General features: G+C 37.8%; 1 protein-coding gene and 1 long non-coding RNA gene across 11 annotated transcripts in view; one reads left to right on the top strand and one right to left on the bottom strand.

Annotated features, from left to right (window-relative positions):
- Positions 1 to 20,184, bottom strand: part of ICE2 (interactor of little elongation complex ELL subunit 2) — a 65,364-nt gene extending 45,180 nt beyond the window's left edge. For 4 of the 10 annotated variants that reach the window (XR_011426125.1, XR_011426127.1, XM_070235560.1 and 1 more), the window contains exons 1-5: positions 20,026 to 20,166; positions 18,969 to 19,094; positions 17,102 to 17,206; positions 10,921 to 11,182; positions 9,830 to 9,949 (exon numbers count right to left, since the gene is read on the bottom strand). Coding sequence is in view for 8 of the 10 variants with exons in the window: in XM_070235560.1 (XP_070091661.1) it covers positions 9,830 to 9,949; positions 10,921 to 11,182; positions 17,102 to 17,206; positions 18,969 to 19,009 (528 nt within the window). In the remaining 2 variants the exon portion in view is untranslated. Of the gene's footprint in view, positions 1 to 9,829; positions 9,950 to 10,920; positions 11,183 to 17,101; positions 17,207 to 18,968; positions 19,095 to 20,025 lie in introns of all 10 variants that reach the window. The other 6 variants (XM_070235590.1, XM_070235597.1, XM_023627758.2 and 3 more) reach the window with 5 other exon arrangements.
- Positions 20,148 to 25,260, top strand: LOC111770356 (uncharacterized). Its single transcript, XR_002803587.2, has 3 exons — positions 20,148 to 20,385; positions 21,873 to 21,969; positions 25,170 to 25,260. It is a non-coding gene; the product is annotated as an uncharacterized lncRNA (long non-coding RNA).
- The last annotated feature ends 1,649 nt before the right edge of the window (positions 25,261 to 26,909 follow it).

Here is a 26,909-nt window from a genome sequence, read left to right as displayed (position 1 = left end):
GTTAAGTGATTCAGGCTGTTCCCCATCACTCATCCCCCAAATGTTGTTTAACACTCAAAATATCTTGAAATTTAAATCACTATACTCCCTAAATTTTATTTTGTGCCAGAAAGGAAAAATATGGTATCATACATGTTTGAAATCTAAAAATGTAACAGATACTACTTCTGGCAGTATGGTAGAGTAGGTACCTTGAAGACCAAACCTATCCAAATAATACTAGATCCTGGATAAATTACAACTAACAATTTTTATGCATTGCTGAACTTAGTAAAAAGCAAGGAGAATCTCCAAGGACCATAAACAAACACATAAACCCTAACACCTAGAGCGGGGAGGAATAGAAGCAGTGAACAGTAAGAAAACACATGAAAGACGAGGCGGCTTGAAGGCAAATGCCTCAACCAGTTCTAAGATCAGGGAGGGAGCTGAACATGAGAATCCTACATTTAAGCCTTGAAAAGCAGAGATTTGAATACGTGTTTGTACATCTATGTTCATAGCAGCACCATTTACAACAGCCAAAAGGTAGAAGCAACGCAAGTGTCCACCAACGGATGGACAGATAAACAAAACGTCCATATACATACAATGGAATATTTATTCAGCCTTAAAAAAGAAATTCAGACACATGCTACAACATGAATGAATCTTGAAGACATTATGCTAAGTAAAATAAACCAGTCACAAAAAGATAAACACTATATGACTGTACTTAAATGAGGGTCCCTAGAGTAGACAAATTCAGAGGCAGAAAACAGAATGGTTGCCATGAGCTGGGAGGAGGGAGGAATTGGGAGTTACTGTTTAATGGGTGTGATGCAATAAGAAACATATATTTGGTCTTTGTCCCTGGCTCTTAACACACAGCTCCTAAAACCTTCCGTATCTTGAGGGATAACAGTGTCTTTTGTATGTTAATGAGATGACTGGTGGCCCCTAGATAGCTTAATGATGGGGGATGGTTGCCAGAAAGACCAAGGCATGATTACAAGGTTAGAACTTCTAGTCCTACTCCCCCACCTCTGGGGAGGGGAGAGGAGCTGGAGATGGAGTTAATCATCAAGATACAATGCTTTAATCAACCATGCCTAAGAAAAGAAATCTTCATACAAACCCCTAAACAACAGAGTTCAGAGAGATTCTGGGTTGTTGAACACATGGAGGTGCAAGGGTGCTGTGCCTGGAGACGGCATGGAAGCTCTGTGCCCCTTCTCCCATACCTTGTCCTATGCATCTCTCTCATTTGGCTGTTCCTGAGTTGTAGCCTTTCTAATAAACTGGAAATAGTAAGTAAAGCACTTTCCTGATTTTTGCAAGCTGTTCTGGCAAATTATTGAACCAGAGGAGAGAGTTATAGGAACCCTAGGCCCACTGCCTGGAGAGTTGGAGAACTGGTTGGTGTAGGGGAGAAAAACCCCATATATTTGGTGTCAGAAGTGTTGTAAGTAGAAACAGTTCAGAAATGGGTACAGAGTCTCAGTTTTGCAGGATGAGAAGATTTATGGAGATTGGGTGCACAACAATATGAATGTACTTAATACCAACAAAATACACACTTAAAAATGGTCAAGATGGTAAATTTTATATTATGTGTATTTTAGCACAATTAAAAATAAATTTTAAAACAAGGGAAGGAAATTCTGACACGCTACAACATGGTTGAACCTTGAAGACATTTTGGTAAGCGAAATAAGCCAATCACAAAAGGACAACTATTGTATGACTCCACTTATATGAGGTACCTACAGAAGTCAAAATTCATGGAGAGAAAAAGTAGAATGGTGGTTGCCAGAGACTAGGGGGAGGAGGGAATGAGTTATTATTTAATGAGTACTGAGGTTCAGTTTGGGAAGATGAGAAAATTCTGTACATGGATGGTGGAAATACATTCACAAACAACTTTGTGAATGTATCTAATGCCATTGCACTTTCCTTAAAAATGGTTAACATGGTAAACTTTACGTTACATACATTTTACCACAATAAAAAAAAAAGAGAGAGGGGCTAGCCCAGTGGCTTAGTGGTTAAGTTCATGTGCTCCACTTTGGCAGCCCAGGATTTGCAGGTTTGGATCCCAGGTGCAGATTTACAGAACTCTCAACAAGCCATGCTGTGGCAGCGTCCCACTTACAAAATAGAGGAAGACTGGCATAGATGTTAGCTCAGGGCTGATCTTCCTCACCAAAAAAAAAAAAAGAAAGAGAGAAATGGAAGACAGACTGAGGTCTAACTTACGAAATCTGGGAATCCTAAAGAGATAGAGTTGAGAAAACGAAGGAGAAGCAATAACTGAAAACAACTGAGAATTTTCCAGAACTGATGAAGGATATGAATCTACAGATACAAGAAACACAAGAACCAAGTAGAATTTCTTTAAAAAAAGAAAAAAAAACCCCACATTGTAATGAAACTGTAAAACACTAAAGAGTGGTCAGACAGAAAAGACCAATTCCCTAAAAGAAATAACAGACAACACACTTTTCAATAACAATAACACGAGCCAGAAAAAGTCAAATTATACTTTCAAACATTGAGAAATAAAACAAACTGTCAACTTAGAATTATGTATGGAATGAAGCTATTTTATTAGAATGAGAACAAAACAAAAATATTTCCACATAAACAAAAAAGGAGATTGTTCATCACCAAGACACCTTCATCAAAGGAACATTTAGAACATAACATTTCAAGAATAATGAAGAGGATCTCAGAATGTAGATTTGAGAAGAAATGGAAAGCCAAAAAACTGTCAAAATTTGTAGATAAATGAAAACAAACATTGTCCATATAAAATAATGTAGGTAGGGTTACAAAAGAGACAGCATTAAAACAACAATATCAATCAGCAGGGATGTGATGTGAGTCAAAATTCTCCACACAGTCTCTGTAGACATACAGATTAATAAAACAGAACAGACTCAAGAAATTGACCCACATATTGATGATAAAGCAATTCAGTGAGGGAAAAAATTCATTGTAAAAATTCCAGAGTAACCACTAAGAGAACAGAAAAACAATGTATCAATTCCAAATCAATAGAGGGGAAAAAGAAGGGGGGAAAAACATCAATTCTCTCAAAAGAAGTAAAAGAAGAAAGAAGTTTAGAAAAACAGAAATTACAAACAAGTCCATATACATCAATTACCATGAACTATTAAACTTTCTAATGAAAAGATAAGAGATGGTCAGATTTCATTTAAAAAGAAAAAAAGTAATCTAGTTAAACACTATTTTAAGAGGTATTTGTAAAATACAAGTTCTATAGATTCAAAGCAATCCCAATTAAAATCCCATCTAGTTTTTTTGTAGAAATTGACAAGCTGATTCCAAAATCTTACAGGGAAATGTAAAGGACTGATAACAGCCAAAACAATTTTAAAAAAAGAACAAAGTTGCACGACTTTACTACATGGTTTCCAAACTTACCACAAGACCAGGTGGTATTAGCATAAAGACAGATATACAGACTAATGAAATAGAATAGAGTCAAGAAATTGACCCACATATCGATGGTGACAAGGCAGTCCAATGAAGGGAAAAAATAGCTTTTTCAACTTACAGTGCTAGGCAGTTTCTCAACACTGGCATGATGGACATTTGGGACCAGATAACTTTTGGTGGTAGGGGACTGTCCTGCATACTGTAGGATATTTAGCGACATTCTTGGCTCTACCAACTAGATGTCAGAAGCATTTCTTCCTCAGCTGTAAGAACCAAAAATGTCTCCAGACTTTACTAAACATCTGCTGGGAGGCAAAATCACTCTCAGTTGAGAACCACCACACTAGCACAACTAGATATCCATATGAAAGAGAAATAAACTCTGATCTGAACCTAACATGTTGAACAAAAAATAACTTGAAATGAACATAGACATTCATGTAAAAGTTATAATCACAAAACCTCTAGATCAGGATTTCTCAACGCAAGCACTACTGACATTTTGGGCTGGATAATTCTTTGCTGTGGGGGATGTCATGTTTAGCAGCATCCCTGCCCTCTAGCCAGTAGATATCAGTAGCATTCTGCCAGTTCTGACAACCAAAAATGTTTCCAGACCTTGCTAAAGTCCCCTGAGGGAGGAGGAGCAGGGGTAAAGGAGTAAAAGTGACCCCAGATGAGAACCACTTAGGGTTGGCAAATATTTCTGTGCTAGAATACATAAAAGCACTAACCATAAAACATTTTGAAAAATTAGCTTCATTAAAATTAAAATTCTGTTGAGAGACACTAAGAAGCATGTCACAAACTGGAAGAAAACAATATATATAATGGACTTGTATTCAGAATAAAGAACTTTCAAGATTCAATAAAAATAAAAACCAATAAAATCAGCAAAAGATTTTAACAGATATTTCACAAAAGAATACATGCAAAGCCAATAAGCACACAGAAAGATGTTAACACATCACTGCTCATCAGGGAAATGCAAATGAAAACCATAATGAGACACCACTACACACCCATTAGGTTGGCTAAAATTAAAAAAGATTAATAATATTAAGTGTTAGCAAAAGCATAGAGTAACTGGAACTCTTACAACATTGTTAGTGCGAGTGTAAAATGGTACATCCACTACAAAAAACAGTTTGGCAGTTTCTAAGAAAATTTAACTACACTTGCCATATGATCTAGAAATTCCACCTCTATTTACCCAGGAAAAATGAAAATATACGTCCACAAAAAACATGTACAAGAATGTTCATAGTAACTTTATTTATAACTGCCACAAACTGAAAATAACACAAATGCCCATCAATAGCTGAACTGATAAACCAATTTTGGTACAGCCCTACAACAAAACAAAAAGGAATAAGAAGGAACACATTATAGATACTTAGATCAATGTGTATGATTCTCAAAAATCATACTGAGTGAAAGAAGCCAGACAAAAAGGAGTACATTGTATGTGATTCAATTTTTATGAAACTCTAGCAAAGGCAAATCTAATCCATGGTGACAGAAAGCATATTGGTGCTTTGCTGGGGCCACGGACGGGAAGAGGCACAGAGATCTTTTTAGTGTGATGGAAATATTCCATATCATGATTGTGGTTATGGTTACACAAGAGTAGACATTTGTCAAAATGCACTGACATGCACCTAAAATGGAGACTTAGAGGGCTGGCCCCATGGCCCAGTGGTTAAGTTCATGTGCTCCACTTTGGATCCTAGGCATGGACCTAGCACCGCTCATCAAGCCATGCTGAGGTGACATCCCACATGGCAGAACTAGGAGGACTACAATTGGAATACACAACTATGTACTGGGGGGCTTTGGGGAGAAAAAGAAGAAGAAAAAGACCAGCAACAGATGTTAACTGAGGGTGAACCTTTTTTTTTAAAAAAAAGGATACCATACATAAATTATACCTCAATAAAATTAATTTAAAAATTAAATGTGGATTAAAAAGGGAGAGTTCAGGGCCGACCCCATGGCCGAGTGGTTAAGTTGGCGCGCTCTGCTTCAGCGGCCCAGGGTTTCGACGGTTCGGATCCTAGGTGCAGATGTGGCACCGCTCATCAGGCCATATTGAGGCAGCGTCCCACATTCCAGAACTAGAAGGACCCACAACTAAAATATAGAACTATGTACTCGGGGGATTTGGGGAGAAAAAGCAAAAAAAAAAAAAGAGAGAGTTCACTCAGTATGTAATGGCTACACATCTAACAATATATAGTACAACCTTTTAAAAAAAAGTAGGGGAGAACATACAAAAACATTTTTCAAACTGTTTTTCTTTTTTCAGTAATCCTATTGATCAGTAGTATTAGTATTGGTATTCTGAAGCTGTTGTGAGTATGTGGGACAAAGCAAATGAGACATCATACATGGCATTTTTTCTTTAAATATATATTTCCTAGCCCCATCTGCTGAAATAGTCTCAGAAACAATGACCAACCCAGGAGCAATGAGCATCCTAGTGCCCAGATGGTAGTCTTGAAATACCATTTTCCACTGAAAGAAATAAGGGATCTAGAAAATGGCTGATTCCAGGGCTGGAACAAGAAATGTACAAAACAAGCCTCAAGGACTACTGGAGTGACTCAAAAGCCAATAATGAAGAGCCTGTCACTGGCCAAAGTCGGTATTATTTGAGATTCAAAAAGAGTAATTGTAGGGGCCAGCAGGGTGGCATAGTGGTTGGGTTCACATGCTCCACTTTGGTGGCCTGGGGTTTGCAGGTTCGGCTCCTGGGCATGGACCTGTGCATTGTTTCATCAAGCCGTGCTGTGGCGGCATCCCACATACAAAATAGAGGAAGATGAGCATAGATGTTAGTTAACTCAGGGACAATCTTCCTGCAGCAAAAAGAGGAAGATTGGCACAGATGTTAGCTCAGGGACAATCTTCCTTACAAAATAAAAAAGGGTAATTGTAGTGGACTAAAACCCATCAAATATGTTTAACTCCATGATTTAATAACAATATTTTTAAAAAAGAAAACACTGATCACCATTGGAGAATAAAAAGGAACCAATTAATTTTTTCAAAACTGATATATAAAGGGAAACAACCTAGCATTGTTTCTGCTACATGAACTGAGAAACCAAAGAGAAGATGAGGGAAAACATATCGTAATAAAATTATTCCAACTAACAAATAAAAATTAATGACAGAGTTAGAACCTTACAATTATGCAAACCCCAGTAAATGAATGGATCTAGGCACTGAGTATCAATAGCTACTAACATCACAAAAAAGAAACAACCAGGGGCCGGACTGGTGGCACAGTGGTTAAGTGCACACGTTCTACTTCAGCGGGCCGGGGTTTTCCGGTTCAGATCCTGGATGCAGACATGCCACCGCTTGGCAAGCCATGCTGTGGTAGGTGTCCCACATACAAAGGAGAGGAAGATGGGCACGGATGTTAGCTCAGGGCCAGTCTTCCTCAGCAAAAAGAGGAGGATTGGCAGCAGATGTCAGCTCAGGGCTAATCTTTCTTAAAACCCCCCAAAAAAAAACACAAAAGAAAAGAAAAGAAACAACCAGACATTACGTGCCACATGATTAAAGAATACACTACGATCTGTGTGTTCAATTTCTCTGGCAAGACTAATTCTGATCAAGCTTCTGGACCTCACTGACAATTTGTAAGAAATACAGCTAAAAGAAGAACATGTTGAACATCACCATGAATATGCAATCATCAAAATCTAAGCTGTGAGAAACTCTACAAGTCAAATGACCAAGGTTCTTGAAGAGATAAACTTTAAAGAAACGAAAGGGAGGAAGGAGGAATTTGTAGATTAAAAGAGACCGTTTTATCAAATAAAAGAAAAACCTTCCAACATATATAACCCATACAATTTTTGTATTTAGAATATATAAAGAACTTTCACATATCAATAACAAAAGACAGAAAATCCAGTAGAATAAAGGGCAAAACTTGAACAGTCAATTGACAAGAAATAACCAATAAACAAATGAAAGGTGCACAGTGTTATTATATATGTAGCACCATATCCTCTGGCTAAAACTAAAATGACTTGCATCAACTGTTGAGGATATGGAGCAATAAAACTCTCAAACCCTGCTGGCTGGAACGTAGAGTGCTATAACCACTTTGGAAAACAGTTTGACATTATCTACTAGTTTAAGATATGCATACTCTATGGCCCAATGATTCCATTTCTAGGTATATACCCAGCAGAAATACGTGCACATGTGCATCGAAAGACGTGAGAATTTTCATAGGAGCATTAGAATAGCCCCAAACTGGAAACAATCCAAATTTGGATCAACAGAATAAATTGCAGTTTATTCATATAATGTAATAATGTACAGAAATGAAAATGATGAACTACAACCACAGACATACACACAAATCTCACGAACATAATATTGAGTGAAAGAGGGAAGGACTCTGTTCACATAAAAGAACAAAATGACTCTGTTCACATAAAATTCAAAAGCAAGTAAAAGAGAGCTAGGAGAACTACCAGGAAGAAAGGCACGGAAATCATCAATGCCAAACTTGGGACAGCATTATTACTTCATACAGGAGCGAGACACAGGGGCTTCTGGGTTACTGGGAACGTTTTATTTCTTGACTTAGAGTCACATAGGTGTTCACTATTTAATTATTTGTGAAACTGTATATATTTGTTTCACATACTTTTCCATAGGTGCATTACATTTAATAATATAAACAAAGTTTTAAAACAGTAAAAAAAATTAGAAAAATATATCGCTGACTCTGGGGTGGAGATGTAAAATGTAAATTAGAGAAAATGTGCTGCCAAGTCAATCTGGCTAAAAAAAATGACTTAATGCTGATTATTAGCTGCCAAATACTGTACTTTGTTAGTAAGCTTTTTAAGATTCACTTAACAAATAATTACACTGAGCACTTGAGCACTTACTCTGTGCTAGGCATTGTTCTAGTCATTGGGAACACAGCAGTGCACAAAACAGTACTTACATATAGGCGTTGTGGAGAAAGACGATGAAAATAAAACATGGTAAAGGGGACACTGAGGGTGATGCAATTTTTTATAGGGTAATTAGGGGCATCCTAATTGATAGTTGGCATCTGAACAGAGAGAGACTTAAAGGCATCAAGGAACTAATCCATGTAGATATCTGGAGGACAGTTTGCCAGAAAGCTGGGAAAAGTCAAAGGCCTTAAGGCAGGATCACGCCTGGAGTATTCAAGAAACATAAAGAGGCCAGCAGGTGGGAGTGGAACAACTGAGAGGGAGATGTGTAGCAGAGACACAGGCCGGGGGAGGCGGGGGTGGTGGGGAGGCCTGATCAGGGCACTACAGGACTTTGTAACGACTGTCTCTTCCTGAGCGAGATGAGGAGCCATTTGAAACCAGTGAAATGAGGGGAGGTGATTTATGTTTTAAAACCATCACTCTGGTCCTTTCAAAGGCACTATTAAAACAGGAACACCTACAGCTAGTTCCTTTTCCATACAGAAAAATATGACACTGAATTTTAGTATATCATATTTAGGTTCAGAGAAAATGGAATCTTTCCTTTTATTTAGAAGATTCATTCTTCTGGTTCATATTAACAAAATTTCACCTTAAAAAGTTTTTTTTTAAAAGGTCAAACTAATACTCTCTGCTGTCCCCCAAATTATAGTGACCAGTTTGCTTTTTTTTAATTTGTGGTAAAATACACAGAAAACTTACTATCTTAACCATTTTTTAAGCGCAGAGTTCAATAGTGTTAAATGTATCACATTGTTGTATACAGTGACTAGTTTTAAAGGCTTAAAAAAATTCAGACTGGCGTCGGTGTTTGTAGATGAACTCTACTACAATAAAATATATTAATAACTACTATTTAAGTACGTACTCTAAATTTCTCCTAGGCCCACTAAATGACAGTAAAGTGATTTACATGCTTTGCTAATAAAGGTGCACGAAGAATTCAAGTATCAAAAAATGAACTCATAGTTGAAACTTATCATTTGGTGGCTGGTTACCATGAAGATAATGAATACAAATTTATGTGACTAAGGCCCATTCAGATTTTTAAGGACCAAGATAACCCCTTAAACACCCATTCTCTTGCAAGGAAAATCAGTGCATCAGATCAAACCACCCATGAGAGTAAAATAACTCAAATACAGTAGTTGGATCATTAAAAGAAAAAATCCAAATAGGGATATACTACAGTACCTGGTTTTTCAGGTGTTAGTGTTTCTATTATTTAAATACATGATGAACAAAAGACCTATAATTTTATCTCCATAAATTGATAATATTGATATTTCCATATGCTGTTGGCAGGACCATCACACATTTTAAAATGCCGCTATTGCCTATTTCTTGGTAGTTTAAGTAAATGTGATTTTTTTGTGTTTTACCTCTGTGAAGAGACGAGCATCATCAGAAAGCATATTATAATCCTGTGCACATTTCTTTGCAGAATTCTGCAAAAACTTCAGGAATTCAGTAACTTCTTCATTCACATGTTTTTTCATATCCTGATTTTCAAAAAAGTAGACGTCTTGGAATAAGAAGCTTGGTTAAAAACAATCACTTCTCAATCATTGCTCTAATAAGTTGGACTTAAAGGATAATTAAACTAGCATATCCAAAGCAGAAACCAAAAAGAAAAAATAAAAATATTATATAATGACAAACTTGTTATTAAAAACTCCACAAAAATGGAGAAGCAAATGACTAAAACATGCTTAGGAATTAATAAGCTTATTTTATAAAATGCTCTTAATTAATATTAAAAAGGACAAACACCCAAATGGAAAAATGAGTAAACAATATGAACAGGCAAGAAGAAATAAGAAATAGCTTATAAACACATGGAACATGTTTATTTTCATTAGTAATCACTGTAAATTAATGTACAACAAGGGATCACCATTTTTTCCACATCAAATTACAGGTAAAAAAGGGAATGTCTAGTATTAGAGAAGATCTTTGTTTTAAAAAACCCTTCATACAACAGTGGTACAAACAAACTGGTTTAAATGTTTTGCAGAACAATTTATCCATGAGCCACTATAGATCAAAGCCTTAAAAATACGTATAGTTTTTGATCTGACAAATATATTTTTAAGAATTTATCTCAAGGAAACAATCATAAATATGAACAAAGAGTTTGCAACAAAGATGTTCAGCACACCATCATTTATATAATTGAGAATTTGGAAACTACTTAAAGTAATAATTAAAAATTTAAAATTGGTTCAACGAGCAATGTAAAGTTTTACTGCTAGTACTTAAGATGAACTGGAGTGAAATACGCTCAGAACTAGAGCAAGATGTCTGAACTACAATAGAACCAACAAAAGAATTAAAGCACCAATGCTCTGCAAATTAAACTCCTTAAATTTCTCATTTTCGTTAACGTGATTGCACCCAAATGCATAAAAGCAGATTTAAAATATTCCCTAACTTAAATATTTTTATTGAAGCTAAAGAACAAAATACATACCAAGTACTGCAAGTAGTCATTTTTATTTATTCCAACAGCTTTGGAATTTGCAGGAATTTTTGCATATTTAACCAACAAGTCCACATAACTCCTCTGCTCTCTCTGTGAGAAACGAGAGAAACGAGGATAAGGAACTCTTGGTTTTGGGAGAAGGACCATTCCAACTGTGGTTTTAACTTTTTCCTTTGCTTGAGTTGCTGAACTAACTGCCGGCTCATTTTCTACAGAACTTGCTGAGGCATTCAAATTTTCTCCTATACGTCTGGAAAAAAAAACACAATTTACAAATATGTGCTTTTCGCATGAAGATTACTATCATGGAACGGCATGATTCTCAATCACCACGGAGAATATAGCGTGATTAACACAGTAAATTCTGGATTATTATCTAACTCTGCCACCTGCATTTTGATGTTTAGCTATTTGGTGTAAATTAAGTATTCTGCAGGACAGGATCACATTACAAGCTTACCTTCAATTATCTGATGGAGAGGAAGAGGCATAATCCTTAGACAAGTTATTCAATTTGGAAGTTTTTTCTCTTTATGAAGAAGAGTAAATCATTCTTGCCAATTATGTATGCAGGTATTTCGTGTTTATATTTTATTACAATGCAAGTTGTTTTTTAATGCTTAAATTCTTCAGTAAGATATATCAGTTAACAGGGTGAACAGAAGCCACTAAGAGCAGGATATGATGGGGTCACTAACTTGAAATTCACAAATTCTCACTGAGATTCTAAATTTTCTAGTTTCCTCTACTTTAATTATGTCAAGAATTAAAAAGAAAATTCCAAAAGTGTGTGCCATGTTTTATGTAAGCAATAGTGGTTTAAGAAAAGTTGTACAATCCTCTATCACTCATGTACATGGCCGAGTCCATGGAAATGTCTCTGTGTTTTGTATGGATACAAAAGGGAGATCTTAGCATACCTAAAATGAAATGCACTAGAGAAAGTAGTGAGTAGCTAGAGAACCTGTTACATATTTGTTTATGAAATGCTTCCCCTAAATTTTTTTAAAAATCACCTCTCCACCCTAATTAAAGTATAGGAATACAAACTTCTTATCTTGTTTATAATCTGTCTCTATTCCTGCTTTTCAGTTGTTGAAATCTACATTTTTAACAAGGGTGTTTTAAACTACATAGATACACACAAAAGTACATTTCTTTAGCCTCTACAACTCCAATTTCCACCACAGTAACTGTTCCCTATGATTTGATTCCAAATTAAATAACAATAACACAAGAGGAAGGGAAACTAATGAGAAGGATGGATTTCTGTTGATTCATTCTTCAATCTTAAGAAAAACAAGTATATGCATGAATTAATATTTACTGAGTGACTCATTAATATTTAATGAGTGACTACCATGTGCCAGCCTTATGCTGGGTACTGGAGACAGGACCAACATTGAGCATGATACAGTCTCTACTCTCTAGGACCTTATAATCAAGTGGATCAGAAAAATGACTGGAGAAAAAAGAAAAATAAATATGTACATCAATACAATGTGACTGCGGAAATCTCAGGTTTCTAAACTGAACATACTGAATAGGCGACTGAGGAGAATCCTAAGGACATGGAGATTAGGGATTAAGAGGGAGAAACGGGAGGGGAAAGAAATAAACAGAGCAGAGGTTCTCAATCATGACAGTATTAATTCCCTCAGGACACTCTGGAAGCCTGTGGGTGCATCTGGATTGTCACAAAAGATGGAGAGAATTAAAGACACTTAGAAGTGAGGAATACTAGATGCCTGCAATGTATGATTGTGTCCTGCACAACTTTCAAAAGTCCCTTCAGGCTTTCTCTTATCATATATAAGTAAGTCTGGTCTGCTATTACTTACCTTAAAAATATATTTTATTCTCTTTTATTTTTCTTATGATTTTTGTATGGTATAGTTTATCTTACTTCTCTTAAATCCAACCTTAATCTTATAGCTGGGGCATCTGACTACTTCATTATATCTTCTAAGGTAGTAGTATCTATGTATTTACACATTAAAATATATGTTATAAATTATTTTCCTTTTATTTCACGTTTATATAGCTAGGACATTATTTTTAAATATTAAGTCTGTAGTTATTATTATCTATGAATTTTCAATTCAGGCTAGTAAAGGAGGTCTTATTTTTTATAAACATTTGTTAGGAAAAGTGGGAGGGTTTCGGCCTGATAAGGTTGAGAATTACCAACCTAGATCTGTGTCTGGACAAAGGGTGAGTTAAGCTCCTATTTAAAACTACCACTGATTTGTTTTAAATCAACTTTACAACACTAAAATAAATATGGTAAAAATTCTAAAATTCTTAGAAAAAGACTTAGGGCCCCCAAATAAAGCAAAATATTCAAGAGAACCCTTTTAGAACTAAACTAAATGAATGGAAAACTAATCAAAAGAGCTGGTTAGTGAACGGGAAAAGAATTTTGGAAATTAAAATAAGGATGTTTACATTAGTTCTGAAAATAATACAGGTAAAAGAAGACATACTTAGCTACTAAAGTTTCTCCAGTAACTGTATAAAAATAAGCATATTTTAGGTTAACAAAATGAATATTAACTGCTGATCTTGGGAGAAATGTATTACAGCAAATTGATTTCTCACTAAAAAATGTCTAGAGAGCTATTCAAACCTAACAGTATTGTGTCTGCAACTCTTAACAATACTGCTTCACAGCTGTCTCTCTGAATATGAGAACACGTCTGTCCTTGTGGCACAAACTGGCAAATTTAATTAAGCTGCTGCAGCAACAAGATGCTGACTCAGATACGCCAGAGTAGGAATGTCAAGAAATTCTAGCAGTTTAAATTGGCTACATTCAGCAAAGAATAAAATGGCAGCACATCAAGATCATTTCCATGTGCAATGCTGTCAAAATCTTCATCAGGGTGCAAGCCAAGAGCATCTGACAGGGCTTCTCAATCCACCTTTACAGCATTATATTTTATTTCAGCTGATGGTTTGAAGTTTTCCCCCTTCATTTTGTCAACTACCCGTTCTCTTTTTTTACTTAAAGTTTCGATGAAAAAAGGACAGAATTCAAAACTTTTCGTTTCCTGTGGTTTAAGTCTACCGGCTCGGGTCGTTTCTTTAAGCAGCCTTTGGAAATGGGCTTCTAGAGTCTACCTGTACCTCCTGGATTTGATTCACTTTCTATATTAAACATGTTAAAATTTCACAATTTTTTTTTTGTATTGGAAGCTACTGTCCTCCTTGTTGACTTAAAACTCAGTTATAAATATCTACAATCAGAAACTTTAATTTAAAAGAAGGTAAACATTTACCTTTCAGTGGAGGGAGAAGGGTTGAATAAAAACTTCCTATTGCTGAAAGCTGCATAATTAGAGGTATCAATATTTTCCCAAATGTTAAAGAACACAAAAAATACAAAATTAGGGCTAATAAAAATGTTACATTCTTCCTAGTTTTTCCACCAAGAAAACAGTTGTAAATCAATATAGTCTGGAAAACCATTCTTTACTACAACAAAATTTAGTAAAACTTAAGCTAGCAAGAAAGACTAGAAACATAAGAAATCGATGCCTTGCATCTTTATTTTTTCTATACTACAAGGTAAATTATACTACTAAATTATTTTTTGCTATATAGAAATCTTAAGGAAAACAAGCATATTCAAAGAAAAAAAGACTAGGGATTAGGTATACCCAACTGCCAGCAAGATGTCCTTTCTCGTACATAATCTATAACCTACACCGGGGGTGTGTTGAACAGACCTGCACTAGAAAAGAACCACTAAAATAATTAAGAAGCAGTGACAGGATGAAGAAGATTAATACAAGATTTTTTAGTCTGAAAAGATGAAGACAGAGATAAAAGCTCATGAAACGGTGCGGAATTATTTTTAAAAAAGGTAAAGATACAGGTTCACTAAATCCCAGGCCACTACAACTGGTAGGCATTCTTTGACTCAAATAAACAAAGGCAATGCTTACTTTATTTAACTGATAATTAAGTTTTAAGAAATTAATTACCTCCAAGAAATGGTACCAAGTTGGATAACAGAAATAGCTTTTAAAAAATTTCCATAGATGCACATTCATAAATGATCTATGGTCCATAGATGCACATTCATAAATGATCTATGGTCTTAACTTTCTATAGTTGATATTAGCAAAGACATTATAATCATGCACTTTGGCAAGAAGAATGTTGCTTCTAAAATGACCTCTTTAAAACATTAATTTTTGAAATTGTCTCTTTAATACAACTTTGGCTTTCTTTTAAGTGAACCTATCTACTAATTTGATGGGATCAAAAAAGCGCTTGTTTACAGTTTTTTAATGGCAATCTGACAATACCTATCAATAAAAAACACATATCCTCCTCTTATAGGAATTTATTCTACTTACACCAGTACATGTATAAAAAGGATGCTCATCGTAATAGTAAAGGAATGGAAACAACCTAAATGATTATCAGTGGGGCCAATTAATTGATTCCATAGACACATCCCCAAAGGTTTAGATTCAAAAGACTGGCTTGAGAGTGCAAAATCAGTACTTTAAAAAAGCTCCAGTCTGATGAGCCAGTATGGTAAGCCTGAAGATGAAGATGGCAAAAGAGCTGAGAAATACCATAGTCACCAGAAAACTATGAGAATGAGATATCGCCATAGAGAAGAGCTCACTGATGATCTTGAGAGGAGCAGTTTTAATAGACTAGTGAGGGTGGAAGCCAGATTAGAGTGGGATGTTCAGTGAAAGCAAGAGCAGTGGTCTGTGCAGAGAGGGAAATTTTGTGGAGCGTTTGGTGGGTTTTTTTTTTTGGTGACAAAGACTGGCCCTGAGCTAACATCAGTTGCCAATCTTCCTCTTTTTGCTTGAGGAAGATTGTTCCTGAACTAACATCTGTGCCAATTTTACTCCTGCCACTGCATGGCTTGAGTGGTGTGTAGGTCTGTGCCCAGGATCTGAACCTGCAAACCCCAGACCACTGAAGCAGAGCTCGCAAACTTAACCACTACGCCACCGGGCCAGCCCCAGGGAAGTTTTTTTAATCTTGTTTTTTCAATCCATTCTTCCAATCTATCTTTTGATTGGAGAGTTTAATCCATTTACAGTAATTATTGATAGGGAAGGACTTACTATTGCCATTTTGTTAATTGTTTTCTGTATGTGTTTTAGCTTTTTTGTTCTCCATTTCCTCCTAGCAAGTATATACAAGTCTTTAAAGAAGTTTAAGTACAAATGAGAGAAGAGGTAAGAAAGTAACCAGGAGGGAAAGTGGAGTCCAAGGGACTGAGTCAGGAAAAACTTGAACACATTTAAATACTGATCAAGAGAAAAAGAAGATACAGGAGTAAGAGGGGATACTAATTGACAGAAAGGGTACTGAGAAGGAAAAGATGGGTCCCATTTGATGCAGAGGCTGGAAATATGCAAAAGGAGTGGAGAAAGAATGAAAGTGGATGTTGAGCTCCCCTAAGGGTGTTCCCCAAATCTTCATTTGGAATATTCACACTTCTTTCTGGTAAACCCAATTACTTGGTTTCAAGATTCATCCACAATAGAGTGGAAACAGCCAATCACAAAGGAAAGAAGAGCTGTTATAGCAAGCAAGCAGTGGGAAGGGAAAATTATCACTAAATAGGCATTTTCACACCAGAGAGGAAAAAAAATCTCTGGGAATTTGGCAGTATCTATTAAAGTACAAAATTTATATACCACCTGACCAAAGATATGAATTTATCTTATAGCAATGATTACAAGAAATTCATCAATGTACTGTTTATGACTGCAAAAAAAGAACATAACATTTTGCAATATAGGACTAACTAAATGAATTAAAAGTTCATCTATATAATGAAGTAGTATGCAACCAGTAAGACGATTGTGCTATACGTAGAGGCATGGAAAGATACATGAAATACTACCTTAAATGAAAAAAAGCAAACCGAAAAACGGGTTTATAGTATTTACAGTATTCATAGTATGATCCCATCTTTATTTTAATATATATCTGTTTGTGTGTGGAGAAAGGTCTGAAAAGATATATACATATACACCAAAGAGTGGTTATCTTCAGGCATTGGGTTCTATTTTCTAATTTTTACATTTCTGTAATTTGAATATTTAATAGTAGATATAGATATAGAACTTCAACTATCAGAAAAAAACAAATATGGACATAAATAACCAAACAAACATATTACCTGTTAGATAAAATGCACAGTTCTTTTAAGCTTGGAGCCATGGAATGATCTTTATAATTTTCTCGAGAGAAAAATGTCTTAAGGCCATTTTTTGGGGAAACATCCCTGCGAAACAAAGTAATTTACTTGCATTTGATAACTCAAAATTTCAAGCTAGATTAAGCAGCATAATGGTACAACTGTAATTTCTAACTACATGTCCTCTACACCCCCTTTCCCAGACAATCACACTTTTAATAATTTTATGTACCAGATGTGTGAGTTTAGTGTTTTACTTCTTGGGTAGCTTTTAGCCCAAGCCCATTCTAACATTCTCCACTTCCACAATCAGCCTTGCTTTTCCCTTTAGAACCCAATCAAATGTGAGAGATACTCGAGAGTTAAAGATTGAACAGACTGAAGTACAATAAAGGGTCTGTCGGGGCAGGGCTCACCTCAGGCTCTGTGGAATAACACTAAGATGTTTGACTGTTGAAAGAAAATGCTGCTCAACTTATTTTTGTTTCATGCACTATTGCGCCGGGCCAAAAGACACCACAAAGACTGAATATCCTACTTATTTTTGTTAACTTGGCAAATGTGATAAATGGTGTGCCTCTGCTAAAACCACTTCTAGGGTCATATATGATTTTCCCTAACATCATAATTCATTTACAGACTAATGTATTATAGTCAATGCTTTCCATATAGTAAGCATCCAAAAAGTGCTGGTTAAATGAAGGAATTAAAAAATTAAAACCACTGAGAACCATTCATCTAGGGAAGACAAAGATAAGTAGGATTCTGTGGAAAAGGATAGTTTCAAGGGCCACAATACTGTGCAAAGGCTCTAGACCACATCTGGTTTCACAATGTCAATGGTATATAAGATCATCTGTGCTGCATGGGAACATTCTTTATGGCAAGGAACATAAATGTGCATGCCTCTTAAAACTTACAACAGAACAATCTAATCAAATGGCAACTTCTGGCTGCCCCAATCCCCAGATGGGAAACTCTTAGCATATTTGCTCTATATCCATTTCTTACTGTTTTTAAAGGCCTTTATCCAAAAAACTATGATTATGGTATAAATGGTAAAATCATAATGTCTTACTTGCTATGCACCACTGTAGTTTCTTATTACTTGCTATGGTACTCTATCTGTGAGATCTCATTAAATTCTACGGTTTTTGCATATCATACTAAAATAAAGTCATGGGACTCAGGGACTGTGAGCTCCTGGTGGAAGGGACCATTGTCTGCAATAAACAAATACTTACCGAGCACATACTATTCTTTGAGTCACTTACTATTTTAATCATCTTTGTAATCTCTTCAGTACTAATTTTTGTATTCTCCTTGACTAGCTAAGAGTAGATGCTCAGTAAACGCTAAATTGATCTAAAGCAGCCCATGTATTAGTTAGATCTCTACAAAGCCACTGTATTACTTAGTCCTCTATTTGTGAAGTTCTCATACACTTCTAAAATATAATCTATGCATTTACATTATCACTTGATACAGATTTCAATATAACAAAAGGAAACTTGTCTATTCTTAAAGAGGATCTTCTTATTACTGGCACAGAAATGGGCAAGGTTCCCAGACACAAGAAAATTCCAGCATCTCTCCTTCACTTAGAGACCAACAACAAATACATGATGGAGTTATAGCTGTTAGCAATGTGAGTGCTTAATTGTCATCTCCTTAGGGGAGGAAATGCAGGCAGCTGTAACTCAAAAGTGCTCAGTATGTGAAGATGAGAATGGGGTACGTTCTGAGCCACCTGTTTCCTCCAAATCTCTCCAGGCCAGAAACCTTTCCTAATCCAGCCACCAGCTCCCCTTCAGTTCTGTTTAGGGGATTACAAACAGATGTCACTCACCAGTTCAGCCTTGGTTCACCCATGGCCATCATGGAGCTCATATTCCTAGATTTCTGCTTCACTCTGGGTCAGAATTCTGCTGCCTGGCAGTGCAGGGTCCAGCGGAGGCAGGATTTTATCCCGAATCTACACTCAATTGAGGAAAAACAAAAGGTCAAGATCAAAAGCAGATGACTGGCTGGGCCAGATGCTGTTAACTCAGGTGAGGAGGAACCTGTTCCTGACACCTACCCTCAACCGACAGACACCTAAAACAGAGGACAGCAGACCGATGCTTGTTCCCAATGTTGATGTAGGATGAGTCCTTCTCCATTTACCTTACTCTAGGAATGTCACTCTGGGGACACTCTCTGAGAAAGAAGAGTCGCAGCATGATGGTGTTTTCGTTGCTTACATGCTAGATCACCTTATGGCATGGAGCTATATGTCTTACTGCAGCTCCCTCCGACCCCCTTACTGACAAAATAAATCTCGCTTCTGTTTTCCCAACCATACACTGTAAAGGGGCATATTTTGCCAAGCCACGCAGGACAAAAGCTCCCTGGATATCAAGACTCTTTCAAGGAGAACCTCTCTTCGGAGGAGGCTGAGGTCCAGGCAACGTAAGTGACATTTCTCAGGATCACTTACAGGAACTGCCAGGACTACAAATCTAGCTTGCCCACTCCCTGTGTGGCGCTCTCCTGTCACCCGGGGCAGACTGATCAAAGCGGTAGGTGAGAAGCTACCAAATTTAGAAGTTGGGTCTCTCGGTACCCGACGGGCCCGACCGGCGTCCCCTTAACCCACCTCTCACACTTCACCCAGTGTGGGGCTGGGGAGGGAGAGCCGATGAAGGCAAAAGGCATGGCTGAGGGAGAGGGGACGAAAGGAGAAACAAGGTTCCAGGAAGGCAGGGAAAGGGGCGAGCACAGCCGGAGGAGGGGGTCGCGTCGGAGGGGCCCGGCCCGGCTGTGGGGCCGCCATGTTCCCTCCTCCCGCCCCGGTCCGAGCGCGCCCGCCCGCAGGGCAGCGCCCTCCTTTCGCGTCTCGGCTGCAAAGCAGCCTTTCTGCCCACCTCGCGGTCCGCCGGGCTCTGGCCCCAAGCACGAGCCCCACTCCATGCACACTCCATCCCACTCCTTGCACTGTCGCGCGCTCTAGCAAGGCCGTATTTAAAGAACGTGATCGCGCCGCCTCGGCCCTGCGTGATGACGTCACTAGCGACGCATCGGGCGCGGCCAGCGCGACTTCAAAAGGCCGCTCCCCGATCGGGTTATTACGTACAGTCCGGCTGGAAACTGCGAGGAGGGAGTAGGGGTTGTGTGTTGTTCTAGAAAGTCCTCGACCTTGCAGGGGTGATAAATTGGAAGGAGGGCAGGCGGGGCGAGTACAATGCTGGAAAGACCCAAACACATTTGTTTGTGACCTTAGCCAAGTGAGTTAACTTTCCACCATGACATCGCATCAGTAAAAGGAGATATTATTAACTCTTGCTTAGTACGGTTTTTGAAAGGATTAAATGAAGTAAGGGATGAAGCTGTGCTCAGCACAGTGAAAGGCACATAGTAGGGCCTCCACTCCAACCCATTTTAGATGTCAGTTTCCACCAGCGGCCATTCTGGCTCTCCACCAGTTTTATTCCCATTCGTTAAGGAAAGGTTTATTGAGGGCTTATAATTTGTGCTTGGAGCTGGGTACACGTAGGACTAAGACCAGATACTGGTTTTTCAAAGAGCTTTTGATCATTGGGAGTCTAAGACATTCACCTTAAATAATTTATAAAACAGAGAGTGATAAGCTACATAAGAGAGGTTTCTGGAAAAGATTGTGTGAGTTTACAGAGGGAGGGAAATTACTAGTGAGAGGGACAGAAAGCAGCTTTGAATAGCTAAAGACATCTTTTGTGTACTTATATGTCAGCACATTGGACTTAACCTGCCCGCTCGTTTGAAGAACTTGAAGTATGTGAACGATGGGAAAGGGCATTCTAGACAGAGACCAGCACAAGGAGCTGCATAAACCTATTTCACGAATAGAGTCCAGTTCGTATGCTAGCAGGAAAGCGTGTTCTAAATTTTAGAATAATTTCTGATAGCGTTTAAAATTATGTTTACGTAAAAATTATGTTAAAAATCTCCCTTGAATAAAGGGACCCTTAGGTAGTTTGTTTTGCCTGGAATGCAAAGTCGATGAAAAGTAGTGGAGGAAAAGGGTTTGGAAAAATAGGTTGGGACCAGTCTAGAGAAGGCCTTATAAGCCAGACAGGATTTTGACTTTATTGTATAAGAATTGGAATGCTGAGGGGAGAAAAAGACTTCTCTGTTATGTTACAGGAAAGTTTATCTGGCAAGGCATTGAATGAGTTGCAGGGAAGAGGCCAGTTAGGAGACAGTGCTTGTCACTGCTTGCACATCAACTGGTGTGATGCCTGGCACTGTGCAGTACTATTTCTTATTAGGTGAGTGCTGTTGACTGCCTGTGCTGGAACAGAGATGGATGTCAAGGCAGCGTAGGAGTTCGAGTGTTGAGCACTATCTCACAAAGCATGCAGTCAGAGAGAGGTGGGAGTCCTGTCCTTGTCTTCAGCAACTGCTCAAGAATTGTTCAAGCACTCATGCTGCTGGGATGCACCAGCCCATAGTAGTGTGGTATGGTAACATCACCAGACATGGCCTGGGTTGAGATTACAGATTATCATCAAATAGTATGTTCTGGTCTGATGTATCTGAGTTCTGGTGGTTGAAAGATAGCACACTGAGTCAGAATTTTTAGAGCCAGAAAAAACTTTGGAGGTTATCTAGTCCAACCCTCTTGTTTTCCTGATAAGGAAACGGAGGCCCAGATTGTTGTTACTTTGAACATTGCATGATCAGTGATAAAGCCGATACTAAAAATCAGATCTCTTAACTTTTGCCATTACAGTATGGTGAATATATGCATCCTTTCTTTATGCTTTGCTTTGTAAACCAGAAGCAGTTTAGTGAAAAGAACATGGATTTTTGGAGTCCGGCAGATACAGGTTTGTATCTCAGTTTTCCTGCTTACTGGCAAGTGATCCTAGAGATGTTGTGTCTCCTCTTTGGGCCTCAATTTCCTCACCAAGATAATCGAGACAGAATAGCTCACCTACAGGATTGTTGTGAGAATTAGAAGTAATATGTAAAAAGTGCATTGTGGGGACAGCCCTGTGGCATAGTGGCTAAAATTCGGCGTGCTCTGCATTGGCAGCAAGGGTTCATGGGTTTGGATCCCAGGTGTGGACCTACACCACTTGTCAGCCATGCTGTGGCCGCATCCCACAAACAAAGTAGAGGAAGGTTGGCACAGATGTTAGCTCAGGGCTAATCTTCCTTAAGCAAAAAAAAAAAAAAAAAAAAAGGGATACACACACATTATAGATTCTATGGGAACACAATGAGGAAGGAACTCATTTTGACTGACACAAACTCTAAACAAAATTTAGAGATCCCTTCAGAGAAGTTGTTTAATTTACATTGGGTCTTGAAGAATGAGTAGGAGTTCACTGGGAAGAGAAAGGACTGTGGGTTTTCAGGGGTGAAAAAGCACAGACGTGTGAAACAGTGCTACAGTTCTGGGAAGGGGAAAAGCAACTGCATTGTTGTGTGGGACACATGAAGGCCATTGGACTGGAAAGGGGAGGAGGGACCATAGAGGGCCTTCATGCCTTGCTGGAGAATTTGGAATTTGGACTTTATTCCCTGGGTGATGGGAAATCTGTGTGTGTGTGTGCGTGTGTGTTTAAAACAGCTTTATTCAGGTATAATCTACGTACCACAAAATTCACCCATTGTAGTTGTATTATTCACTGCTTTTTAGTACATGTACAGTTTTGGAACCATCAACACTACCAAGTTTTAGCAAATTTCCATTACCCTGAAAAACCCTTTGTGCCCACTTTCAGGTAATCTCTCTTCCCACCTCCAGCTCCAGGCAGACACGAATCTGCTCTCACGATATATAGCTTTGCCTTTTCTGGACAGTTCATATAGATGAAATCATACAATACATAGTCTTTTGCATCTGGATTCTTTCTCTTGGCAGAATAATTTTGAGCGTCATCCATGCTGTAGCAGGTATTTATTGTTGTTTTGGCGCTGAATAGTAGCGCACTAATGGATATGCCCTATTTTGTTTATCTGTTTGACAGTTGATGGACATTAGATGGTTTACACTTTTTGACTATTATGAGTGATGTTGCTATGAACATTTGTATACAAGTCTTCATGGGAACTTTGTGTTTTCATTTCTCTTGGACAGATACCTGGGAGTGGAATTGTTGGGTTGTGTGGTAATTTATGTTTAACTTTATAGGATATTGCCAAACTGTTTTCCAAAGTGATTGTACCATTTTATTCTGTGGGTTTTTAAGCAGAAGAAAGATTCAGTTTTCCATTTCTGCTAAACTGAGAAACAAACTCAGAAGTTGAGTGGGAAGCCAGTTTCATTTTCAAAGAATGTATAACAGTAGATACTTATTTTGAATTTATAAAATGTTTCATTGGAACCAAAATTTTAAAAAGAACTCTTAAAACTGTAACCCCCTGGCTAAGTTATCACTAGATGTGTATTTCTTCTTGTGGACCCAATCAAGACAGAGAAATGTGTGAGATCGTCTATTTTTTATCAGTACCAAGTCGTTTTCCTATCCCTCAGCTAATGAGGTTCCTTTGCTTGATTTAGGGTAAACTTGGCCTTGGAGAGTTTGTGGTGTGGTAACCCCTTCAGTCAGAGATTTGCTTCATGAATTTACAATCATCTATAAGGTCCTTTCAAAACGAGAATCCAGAAATAGCCCTCCATTGAAAGGGGTTTCAATCTAGTAATTGATTCAGAAATTATTGGGGGGAATTCTGTTACCAGGGGTGGTTTGTTCAAATCAGGCTTTTCAGCAATAAATGGTATTTCAAGTGGGGAGGGAATTATCATCACTCCTGAAAACCAGCAAAATACTCTGACGCAGGATATGCTGCATCAGAACAGAATGGCTAAAGTGTTCAAATTTTTCTACTCAGAAGATAATCTTTTCTAAACTATATTTTGTTATGTTCTGTATTGCGTGGTCTTTGGCCTAAAAAAAGACCCAGAAATAACTATTCATCTGAACGCTGTTTTTTTCTAGGGAGTGACTAACCATCTCACAGAGAGAGTTTGAGAAAGTAGAGATAATTCCAAGCAGGATAATTAAACAATTATTTATATTTGTCGTTAGAATGTAGTGTCTATTTTATGGGAGGGATAAAGAAAGAATGGTAGAAGAGGTACATGTGAGACTTGTTAGAAAGTTACTATCCTAATTAATTTGGGGTGAGCCTAACATTAAAATTTTTGTTCTCTAAGCACAGAACATTTAATAGTCGAAGCAACTTCTCCTCCACAAAGAGGAAGTCACTTTGGAATTCAAAATGTTGTTTGGGAAGTCCAAGTGGGTAAACAACACATGAATTGCTGAGACATGACTTTATTTCACTGGAGTCAATATTTCCCCTCCTGAGGAGAAGAAAAATCCAGAATCAAAGGAAATGCCCAAAGACTGGTTTGTTATCTCTTTCCAACATCAGAGATAAATGACTATAGAAAAAACCAGGATTTTTCTCCAGCTCACAACTGATGTTATAGTGAAAGGATAGAGGGCCTGTTAATCTAGCAAGAGGCTTTAAGAAAAGTTGGGAGTCCATCATTGTGATTCTTCTGGGACTCAGGAGGGTTCTCTTGACAAAAATTCCTTCCTTACTCCCATGTTCTTGAAATCCCTAAAGCACAGAGACATCTTTTTATCCTTCCTGTCTCTGGTGACTTACGTGACGTTAACGGCCTGTTCTGGACTGTCGCTTTGAGCACTACTGGACCCCATCTTCAGTTTCTTGTTCAAAAGGGGAAGCCACCGTGCAGAGCTGCATCTCGGCACGTCAGCAGTTACTCTCCCCAGCACAGGAGCGTGGTCCTTTCACAGACCTGTCATGAGAAGCAGAGGCCTGCTCTGCACTGGCCCGTTTGATCCAAGTGCACACTGAAAGTGGAAGTCGAAGTGTGAAGGGCTAGACCTTTTGATCTTGTCTCATGAAACAAAGTTTCGTAGTAACGGTAGCAACCAAGACAAACCTATGGTCAGGTCTTACTGACTAGTCTATTACTTTTGCTTTCTCTCCAAGAGTTTATTAATAACCTGACACTTGTTCTCCTTTCTGATTCCCCCATGAGATCATTACAAACAGAACTGTCAGAAGTCCCTCTTAGACTCTCGTTTAAGTACCCTTCTTGAAGGGGAGCAAGCTAATCCACAATGGAGAGGTGAGTGTAAACCATTGTTTTTATCAGAAGGAGTTTAGCGTGGGTGTGGTCAAAGGCCAAGAGGTGACAGATTTCATAGTTCGAACTGAACTATTTCCATTAACTCTCAATTTCCCAAGATAGCGTAAGGTGGTGAATATTTATAATTATATAGAATTTGGCAGTCTACAAATATTTCACATGCACAGTCTCATTCTTCCTCTTCCTCAAGATAAGTTGGAAATAGAAGCAAGATTAGGGACTGTTTGTTACATGCTGCAACTTTGGGGGTCAATTCAAATTTACTTTGCAGAGTGCAAGGGATCCACAGGTATTATAGCACGTGTGGAGGAAAATGCCAACTCAGTTGCCTTTATTCTGACTTCAGAATATCTTATAATTTGAATGTCCTTGAAATTACTTTAAATATAATTTACGATGAGCTTTTGCAGTTAAAATAGTGTGACACTTAGCTGATGTTCAAGGTATTGGTTCAGTCCTATATGATCTACTCAAGAGAAGGGGTGGGGCTGGGGTGGGGCGATGATAGCCCAGGGAAAGTCAGATTTTTTTAAGTCTTTGGCATCATTTCTGGCATTCCATTTTAGTGGTTTCTAAAGCAAAGATGACGAAGTATGGTGTGCACTCAGGATTTCTCCCCTTCTACACTCAGGGCAGGCATCACTAATCAGTCATGGCTCCCTTCTTCATTGAGACAGGAAGCAGTCTCAGAATCCTCAATTCAGCATTTCTGGCAGGTACTACCAATCAAGAGATGGTATCTCCCAAGTTAAAACTTCTTTCTTTGCCTTCTCTGATCAAAAGGGTAGCTTGATCCTTGTATATGTCTTTTTTCCCTGCAAAATGGAAATGGATTATTTTTTTTTAAGTACTCTACTGTACTGTAGACCACTGCTTCTCAGATTTTAATATGCAAACCAATCACGTGGGGATCTTATGAAAATGCAGATTCTGATTTGGTAGGTCTGGGGTGGTGCCTGGAATTCTGCATTGCTAACAAGTTCAAGGTCACAGGTGATGCCAGTGATACTGGTCTGTGGACCACACTCCAAGGAGCAAGGTTGTGCTAGACCATTCTCTGGAGATAAGATGTAAGCTAGAAACTATGTACAATGCAACCAAGAAAAAAGAAGAAAAACAAGGCAAGTGTTCCATTAGAAGCTGAAGTTTTATTATAGGATAACAGTACATAAAGCACATCTAAAATTGATGTGTTCAATGCACTTTTAATAAAGGTAATGTAATATTAAAGGTACAGTTTCTAAGTACAATATAACAACATTCATATTAGAATGAAAATCGGAGTATTTAAAAGACAACATTAAATCTCTCTTTTTTTACAGCTTGTATTTACAAAATGAATCAAAATATTTTTTTTTTAAATTCAGGACTCAATAAAATAAACAGCTGGAAATAAGCAGACTACTGTAAGAGTGAGTTGAAAAGAAAACCCAATGTAAGTGAAAAGTCAGATGATCCTCTAGTAAAGATCATTAGCAAAGTTTTAGTATAATACTATTTTTAGGATTCCCACAAATGGCTTGCATTTTTAGTGTGGCAGAAAAGGAGTTTTTACATACTGTACACAAAACAGACAGCATATATTTATAGGTACAGTATTATCGTTTCCAGACTTGCATGTATATTTAC

The sequence above is a fragment of the Equus caballus genome, chromosome 1 (genome assembly GCF_041296265.1).
Source record: "Equus caballus isolate H_3958 breed thoroughbred chromosome 1, TB-T2T, whole genome shotgun sequence".
Taxonomy (NCBI): Eukaryota; Metazoa; Chordata; class Mammalia; order Perissodactyla; family Equidae; genus Equus; species Equus caballus.
This window is presented reverse-complemented; position numbering and strand designations above follow the sequence as displayed.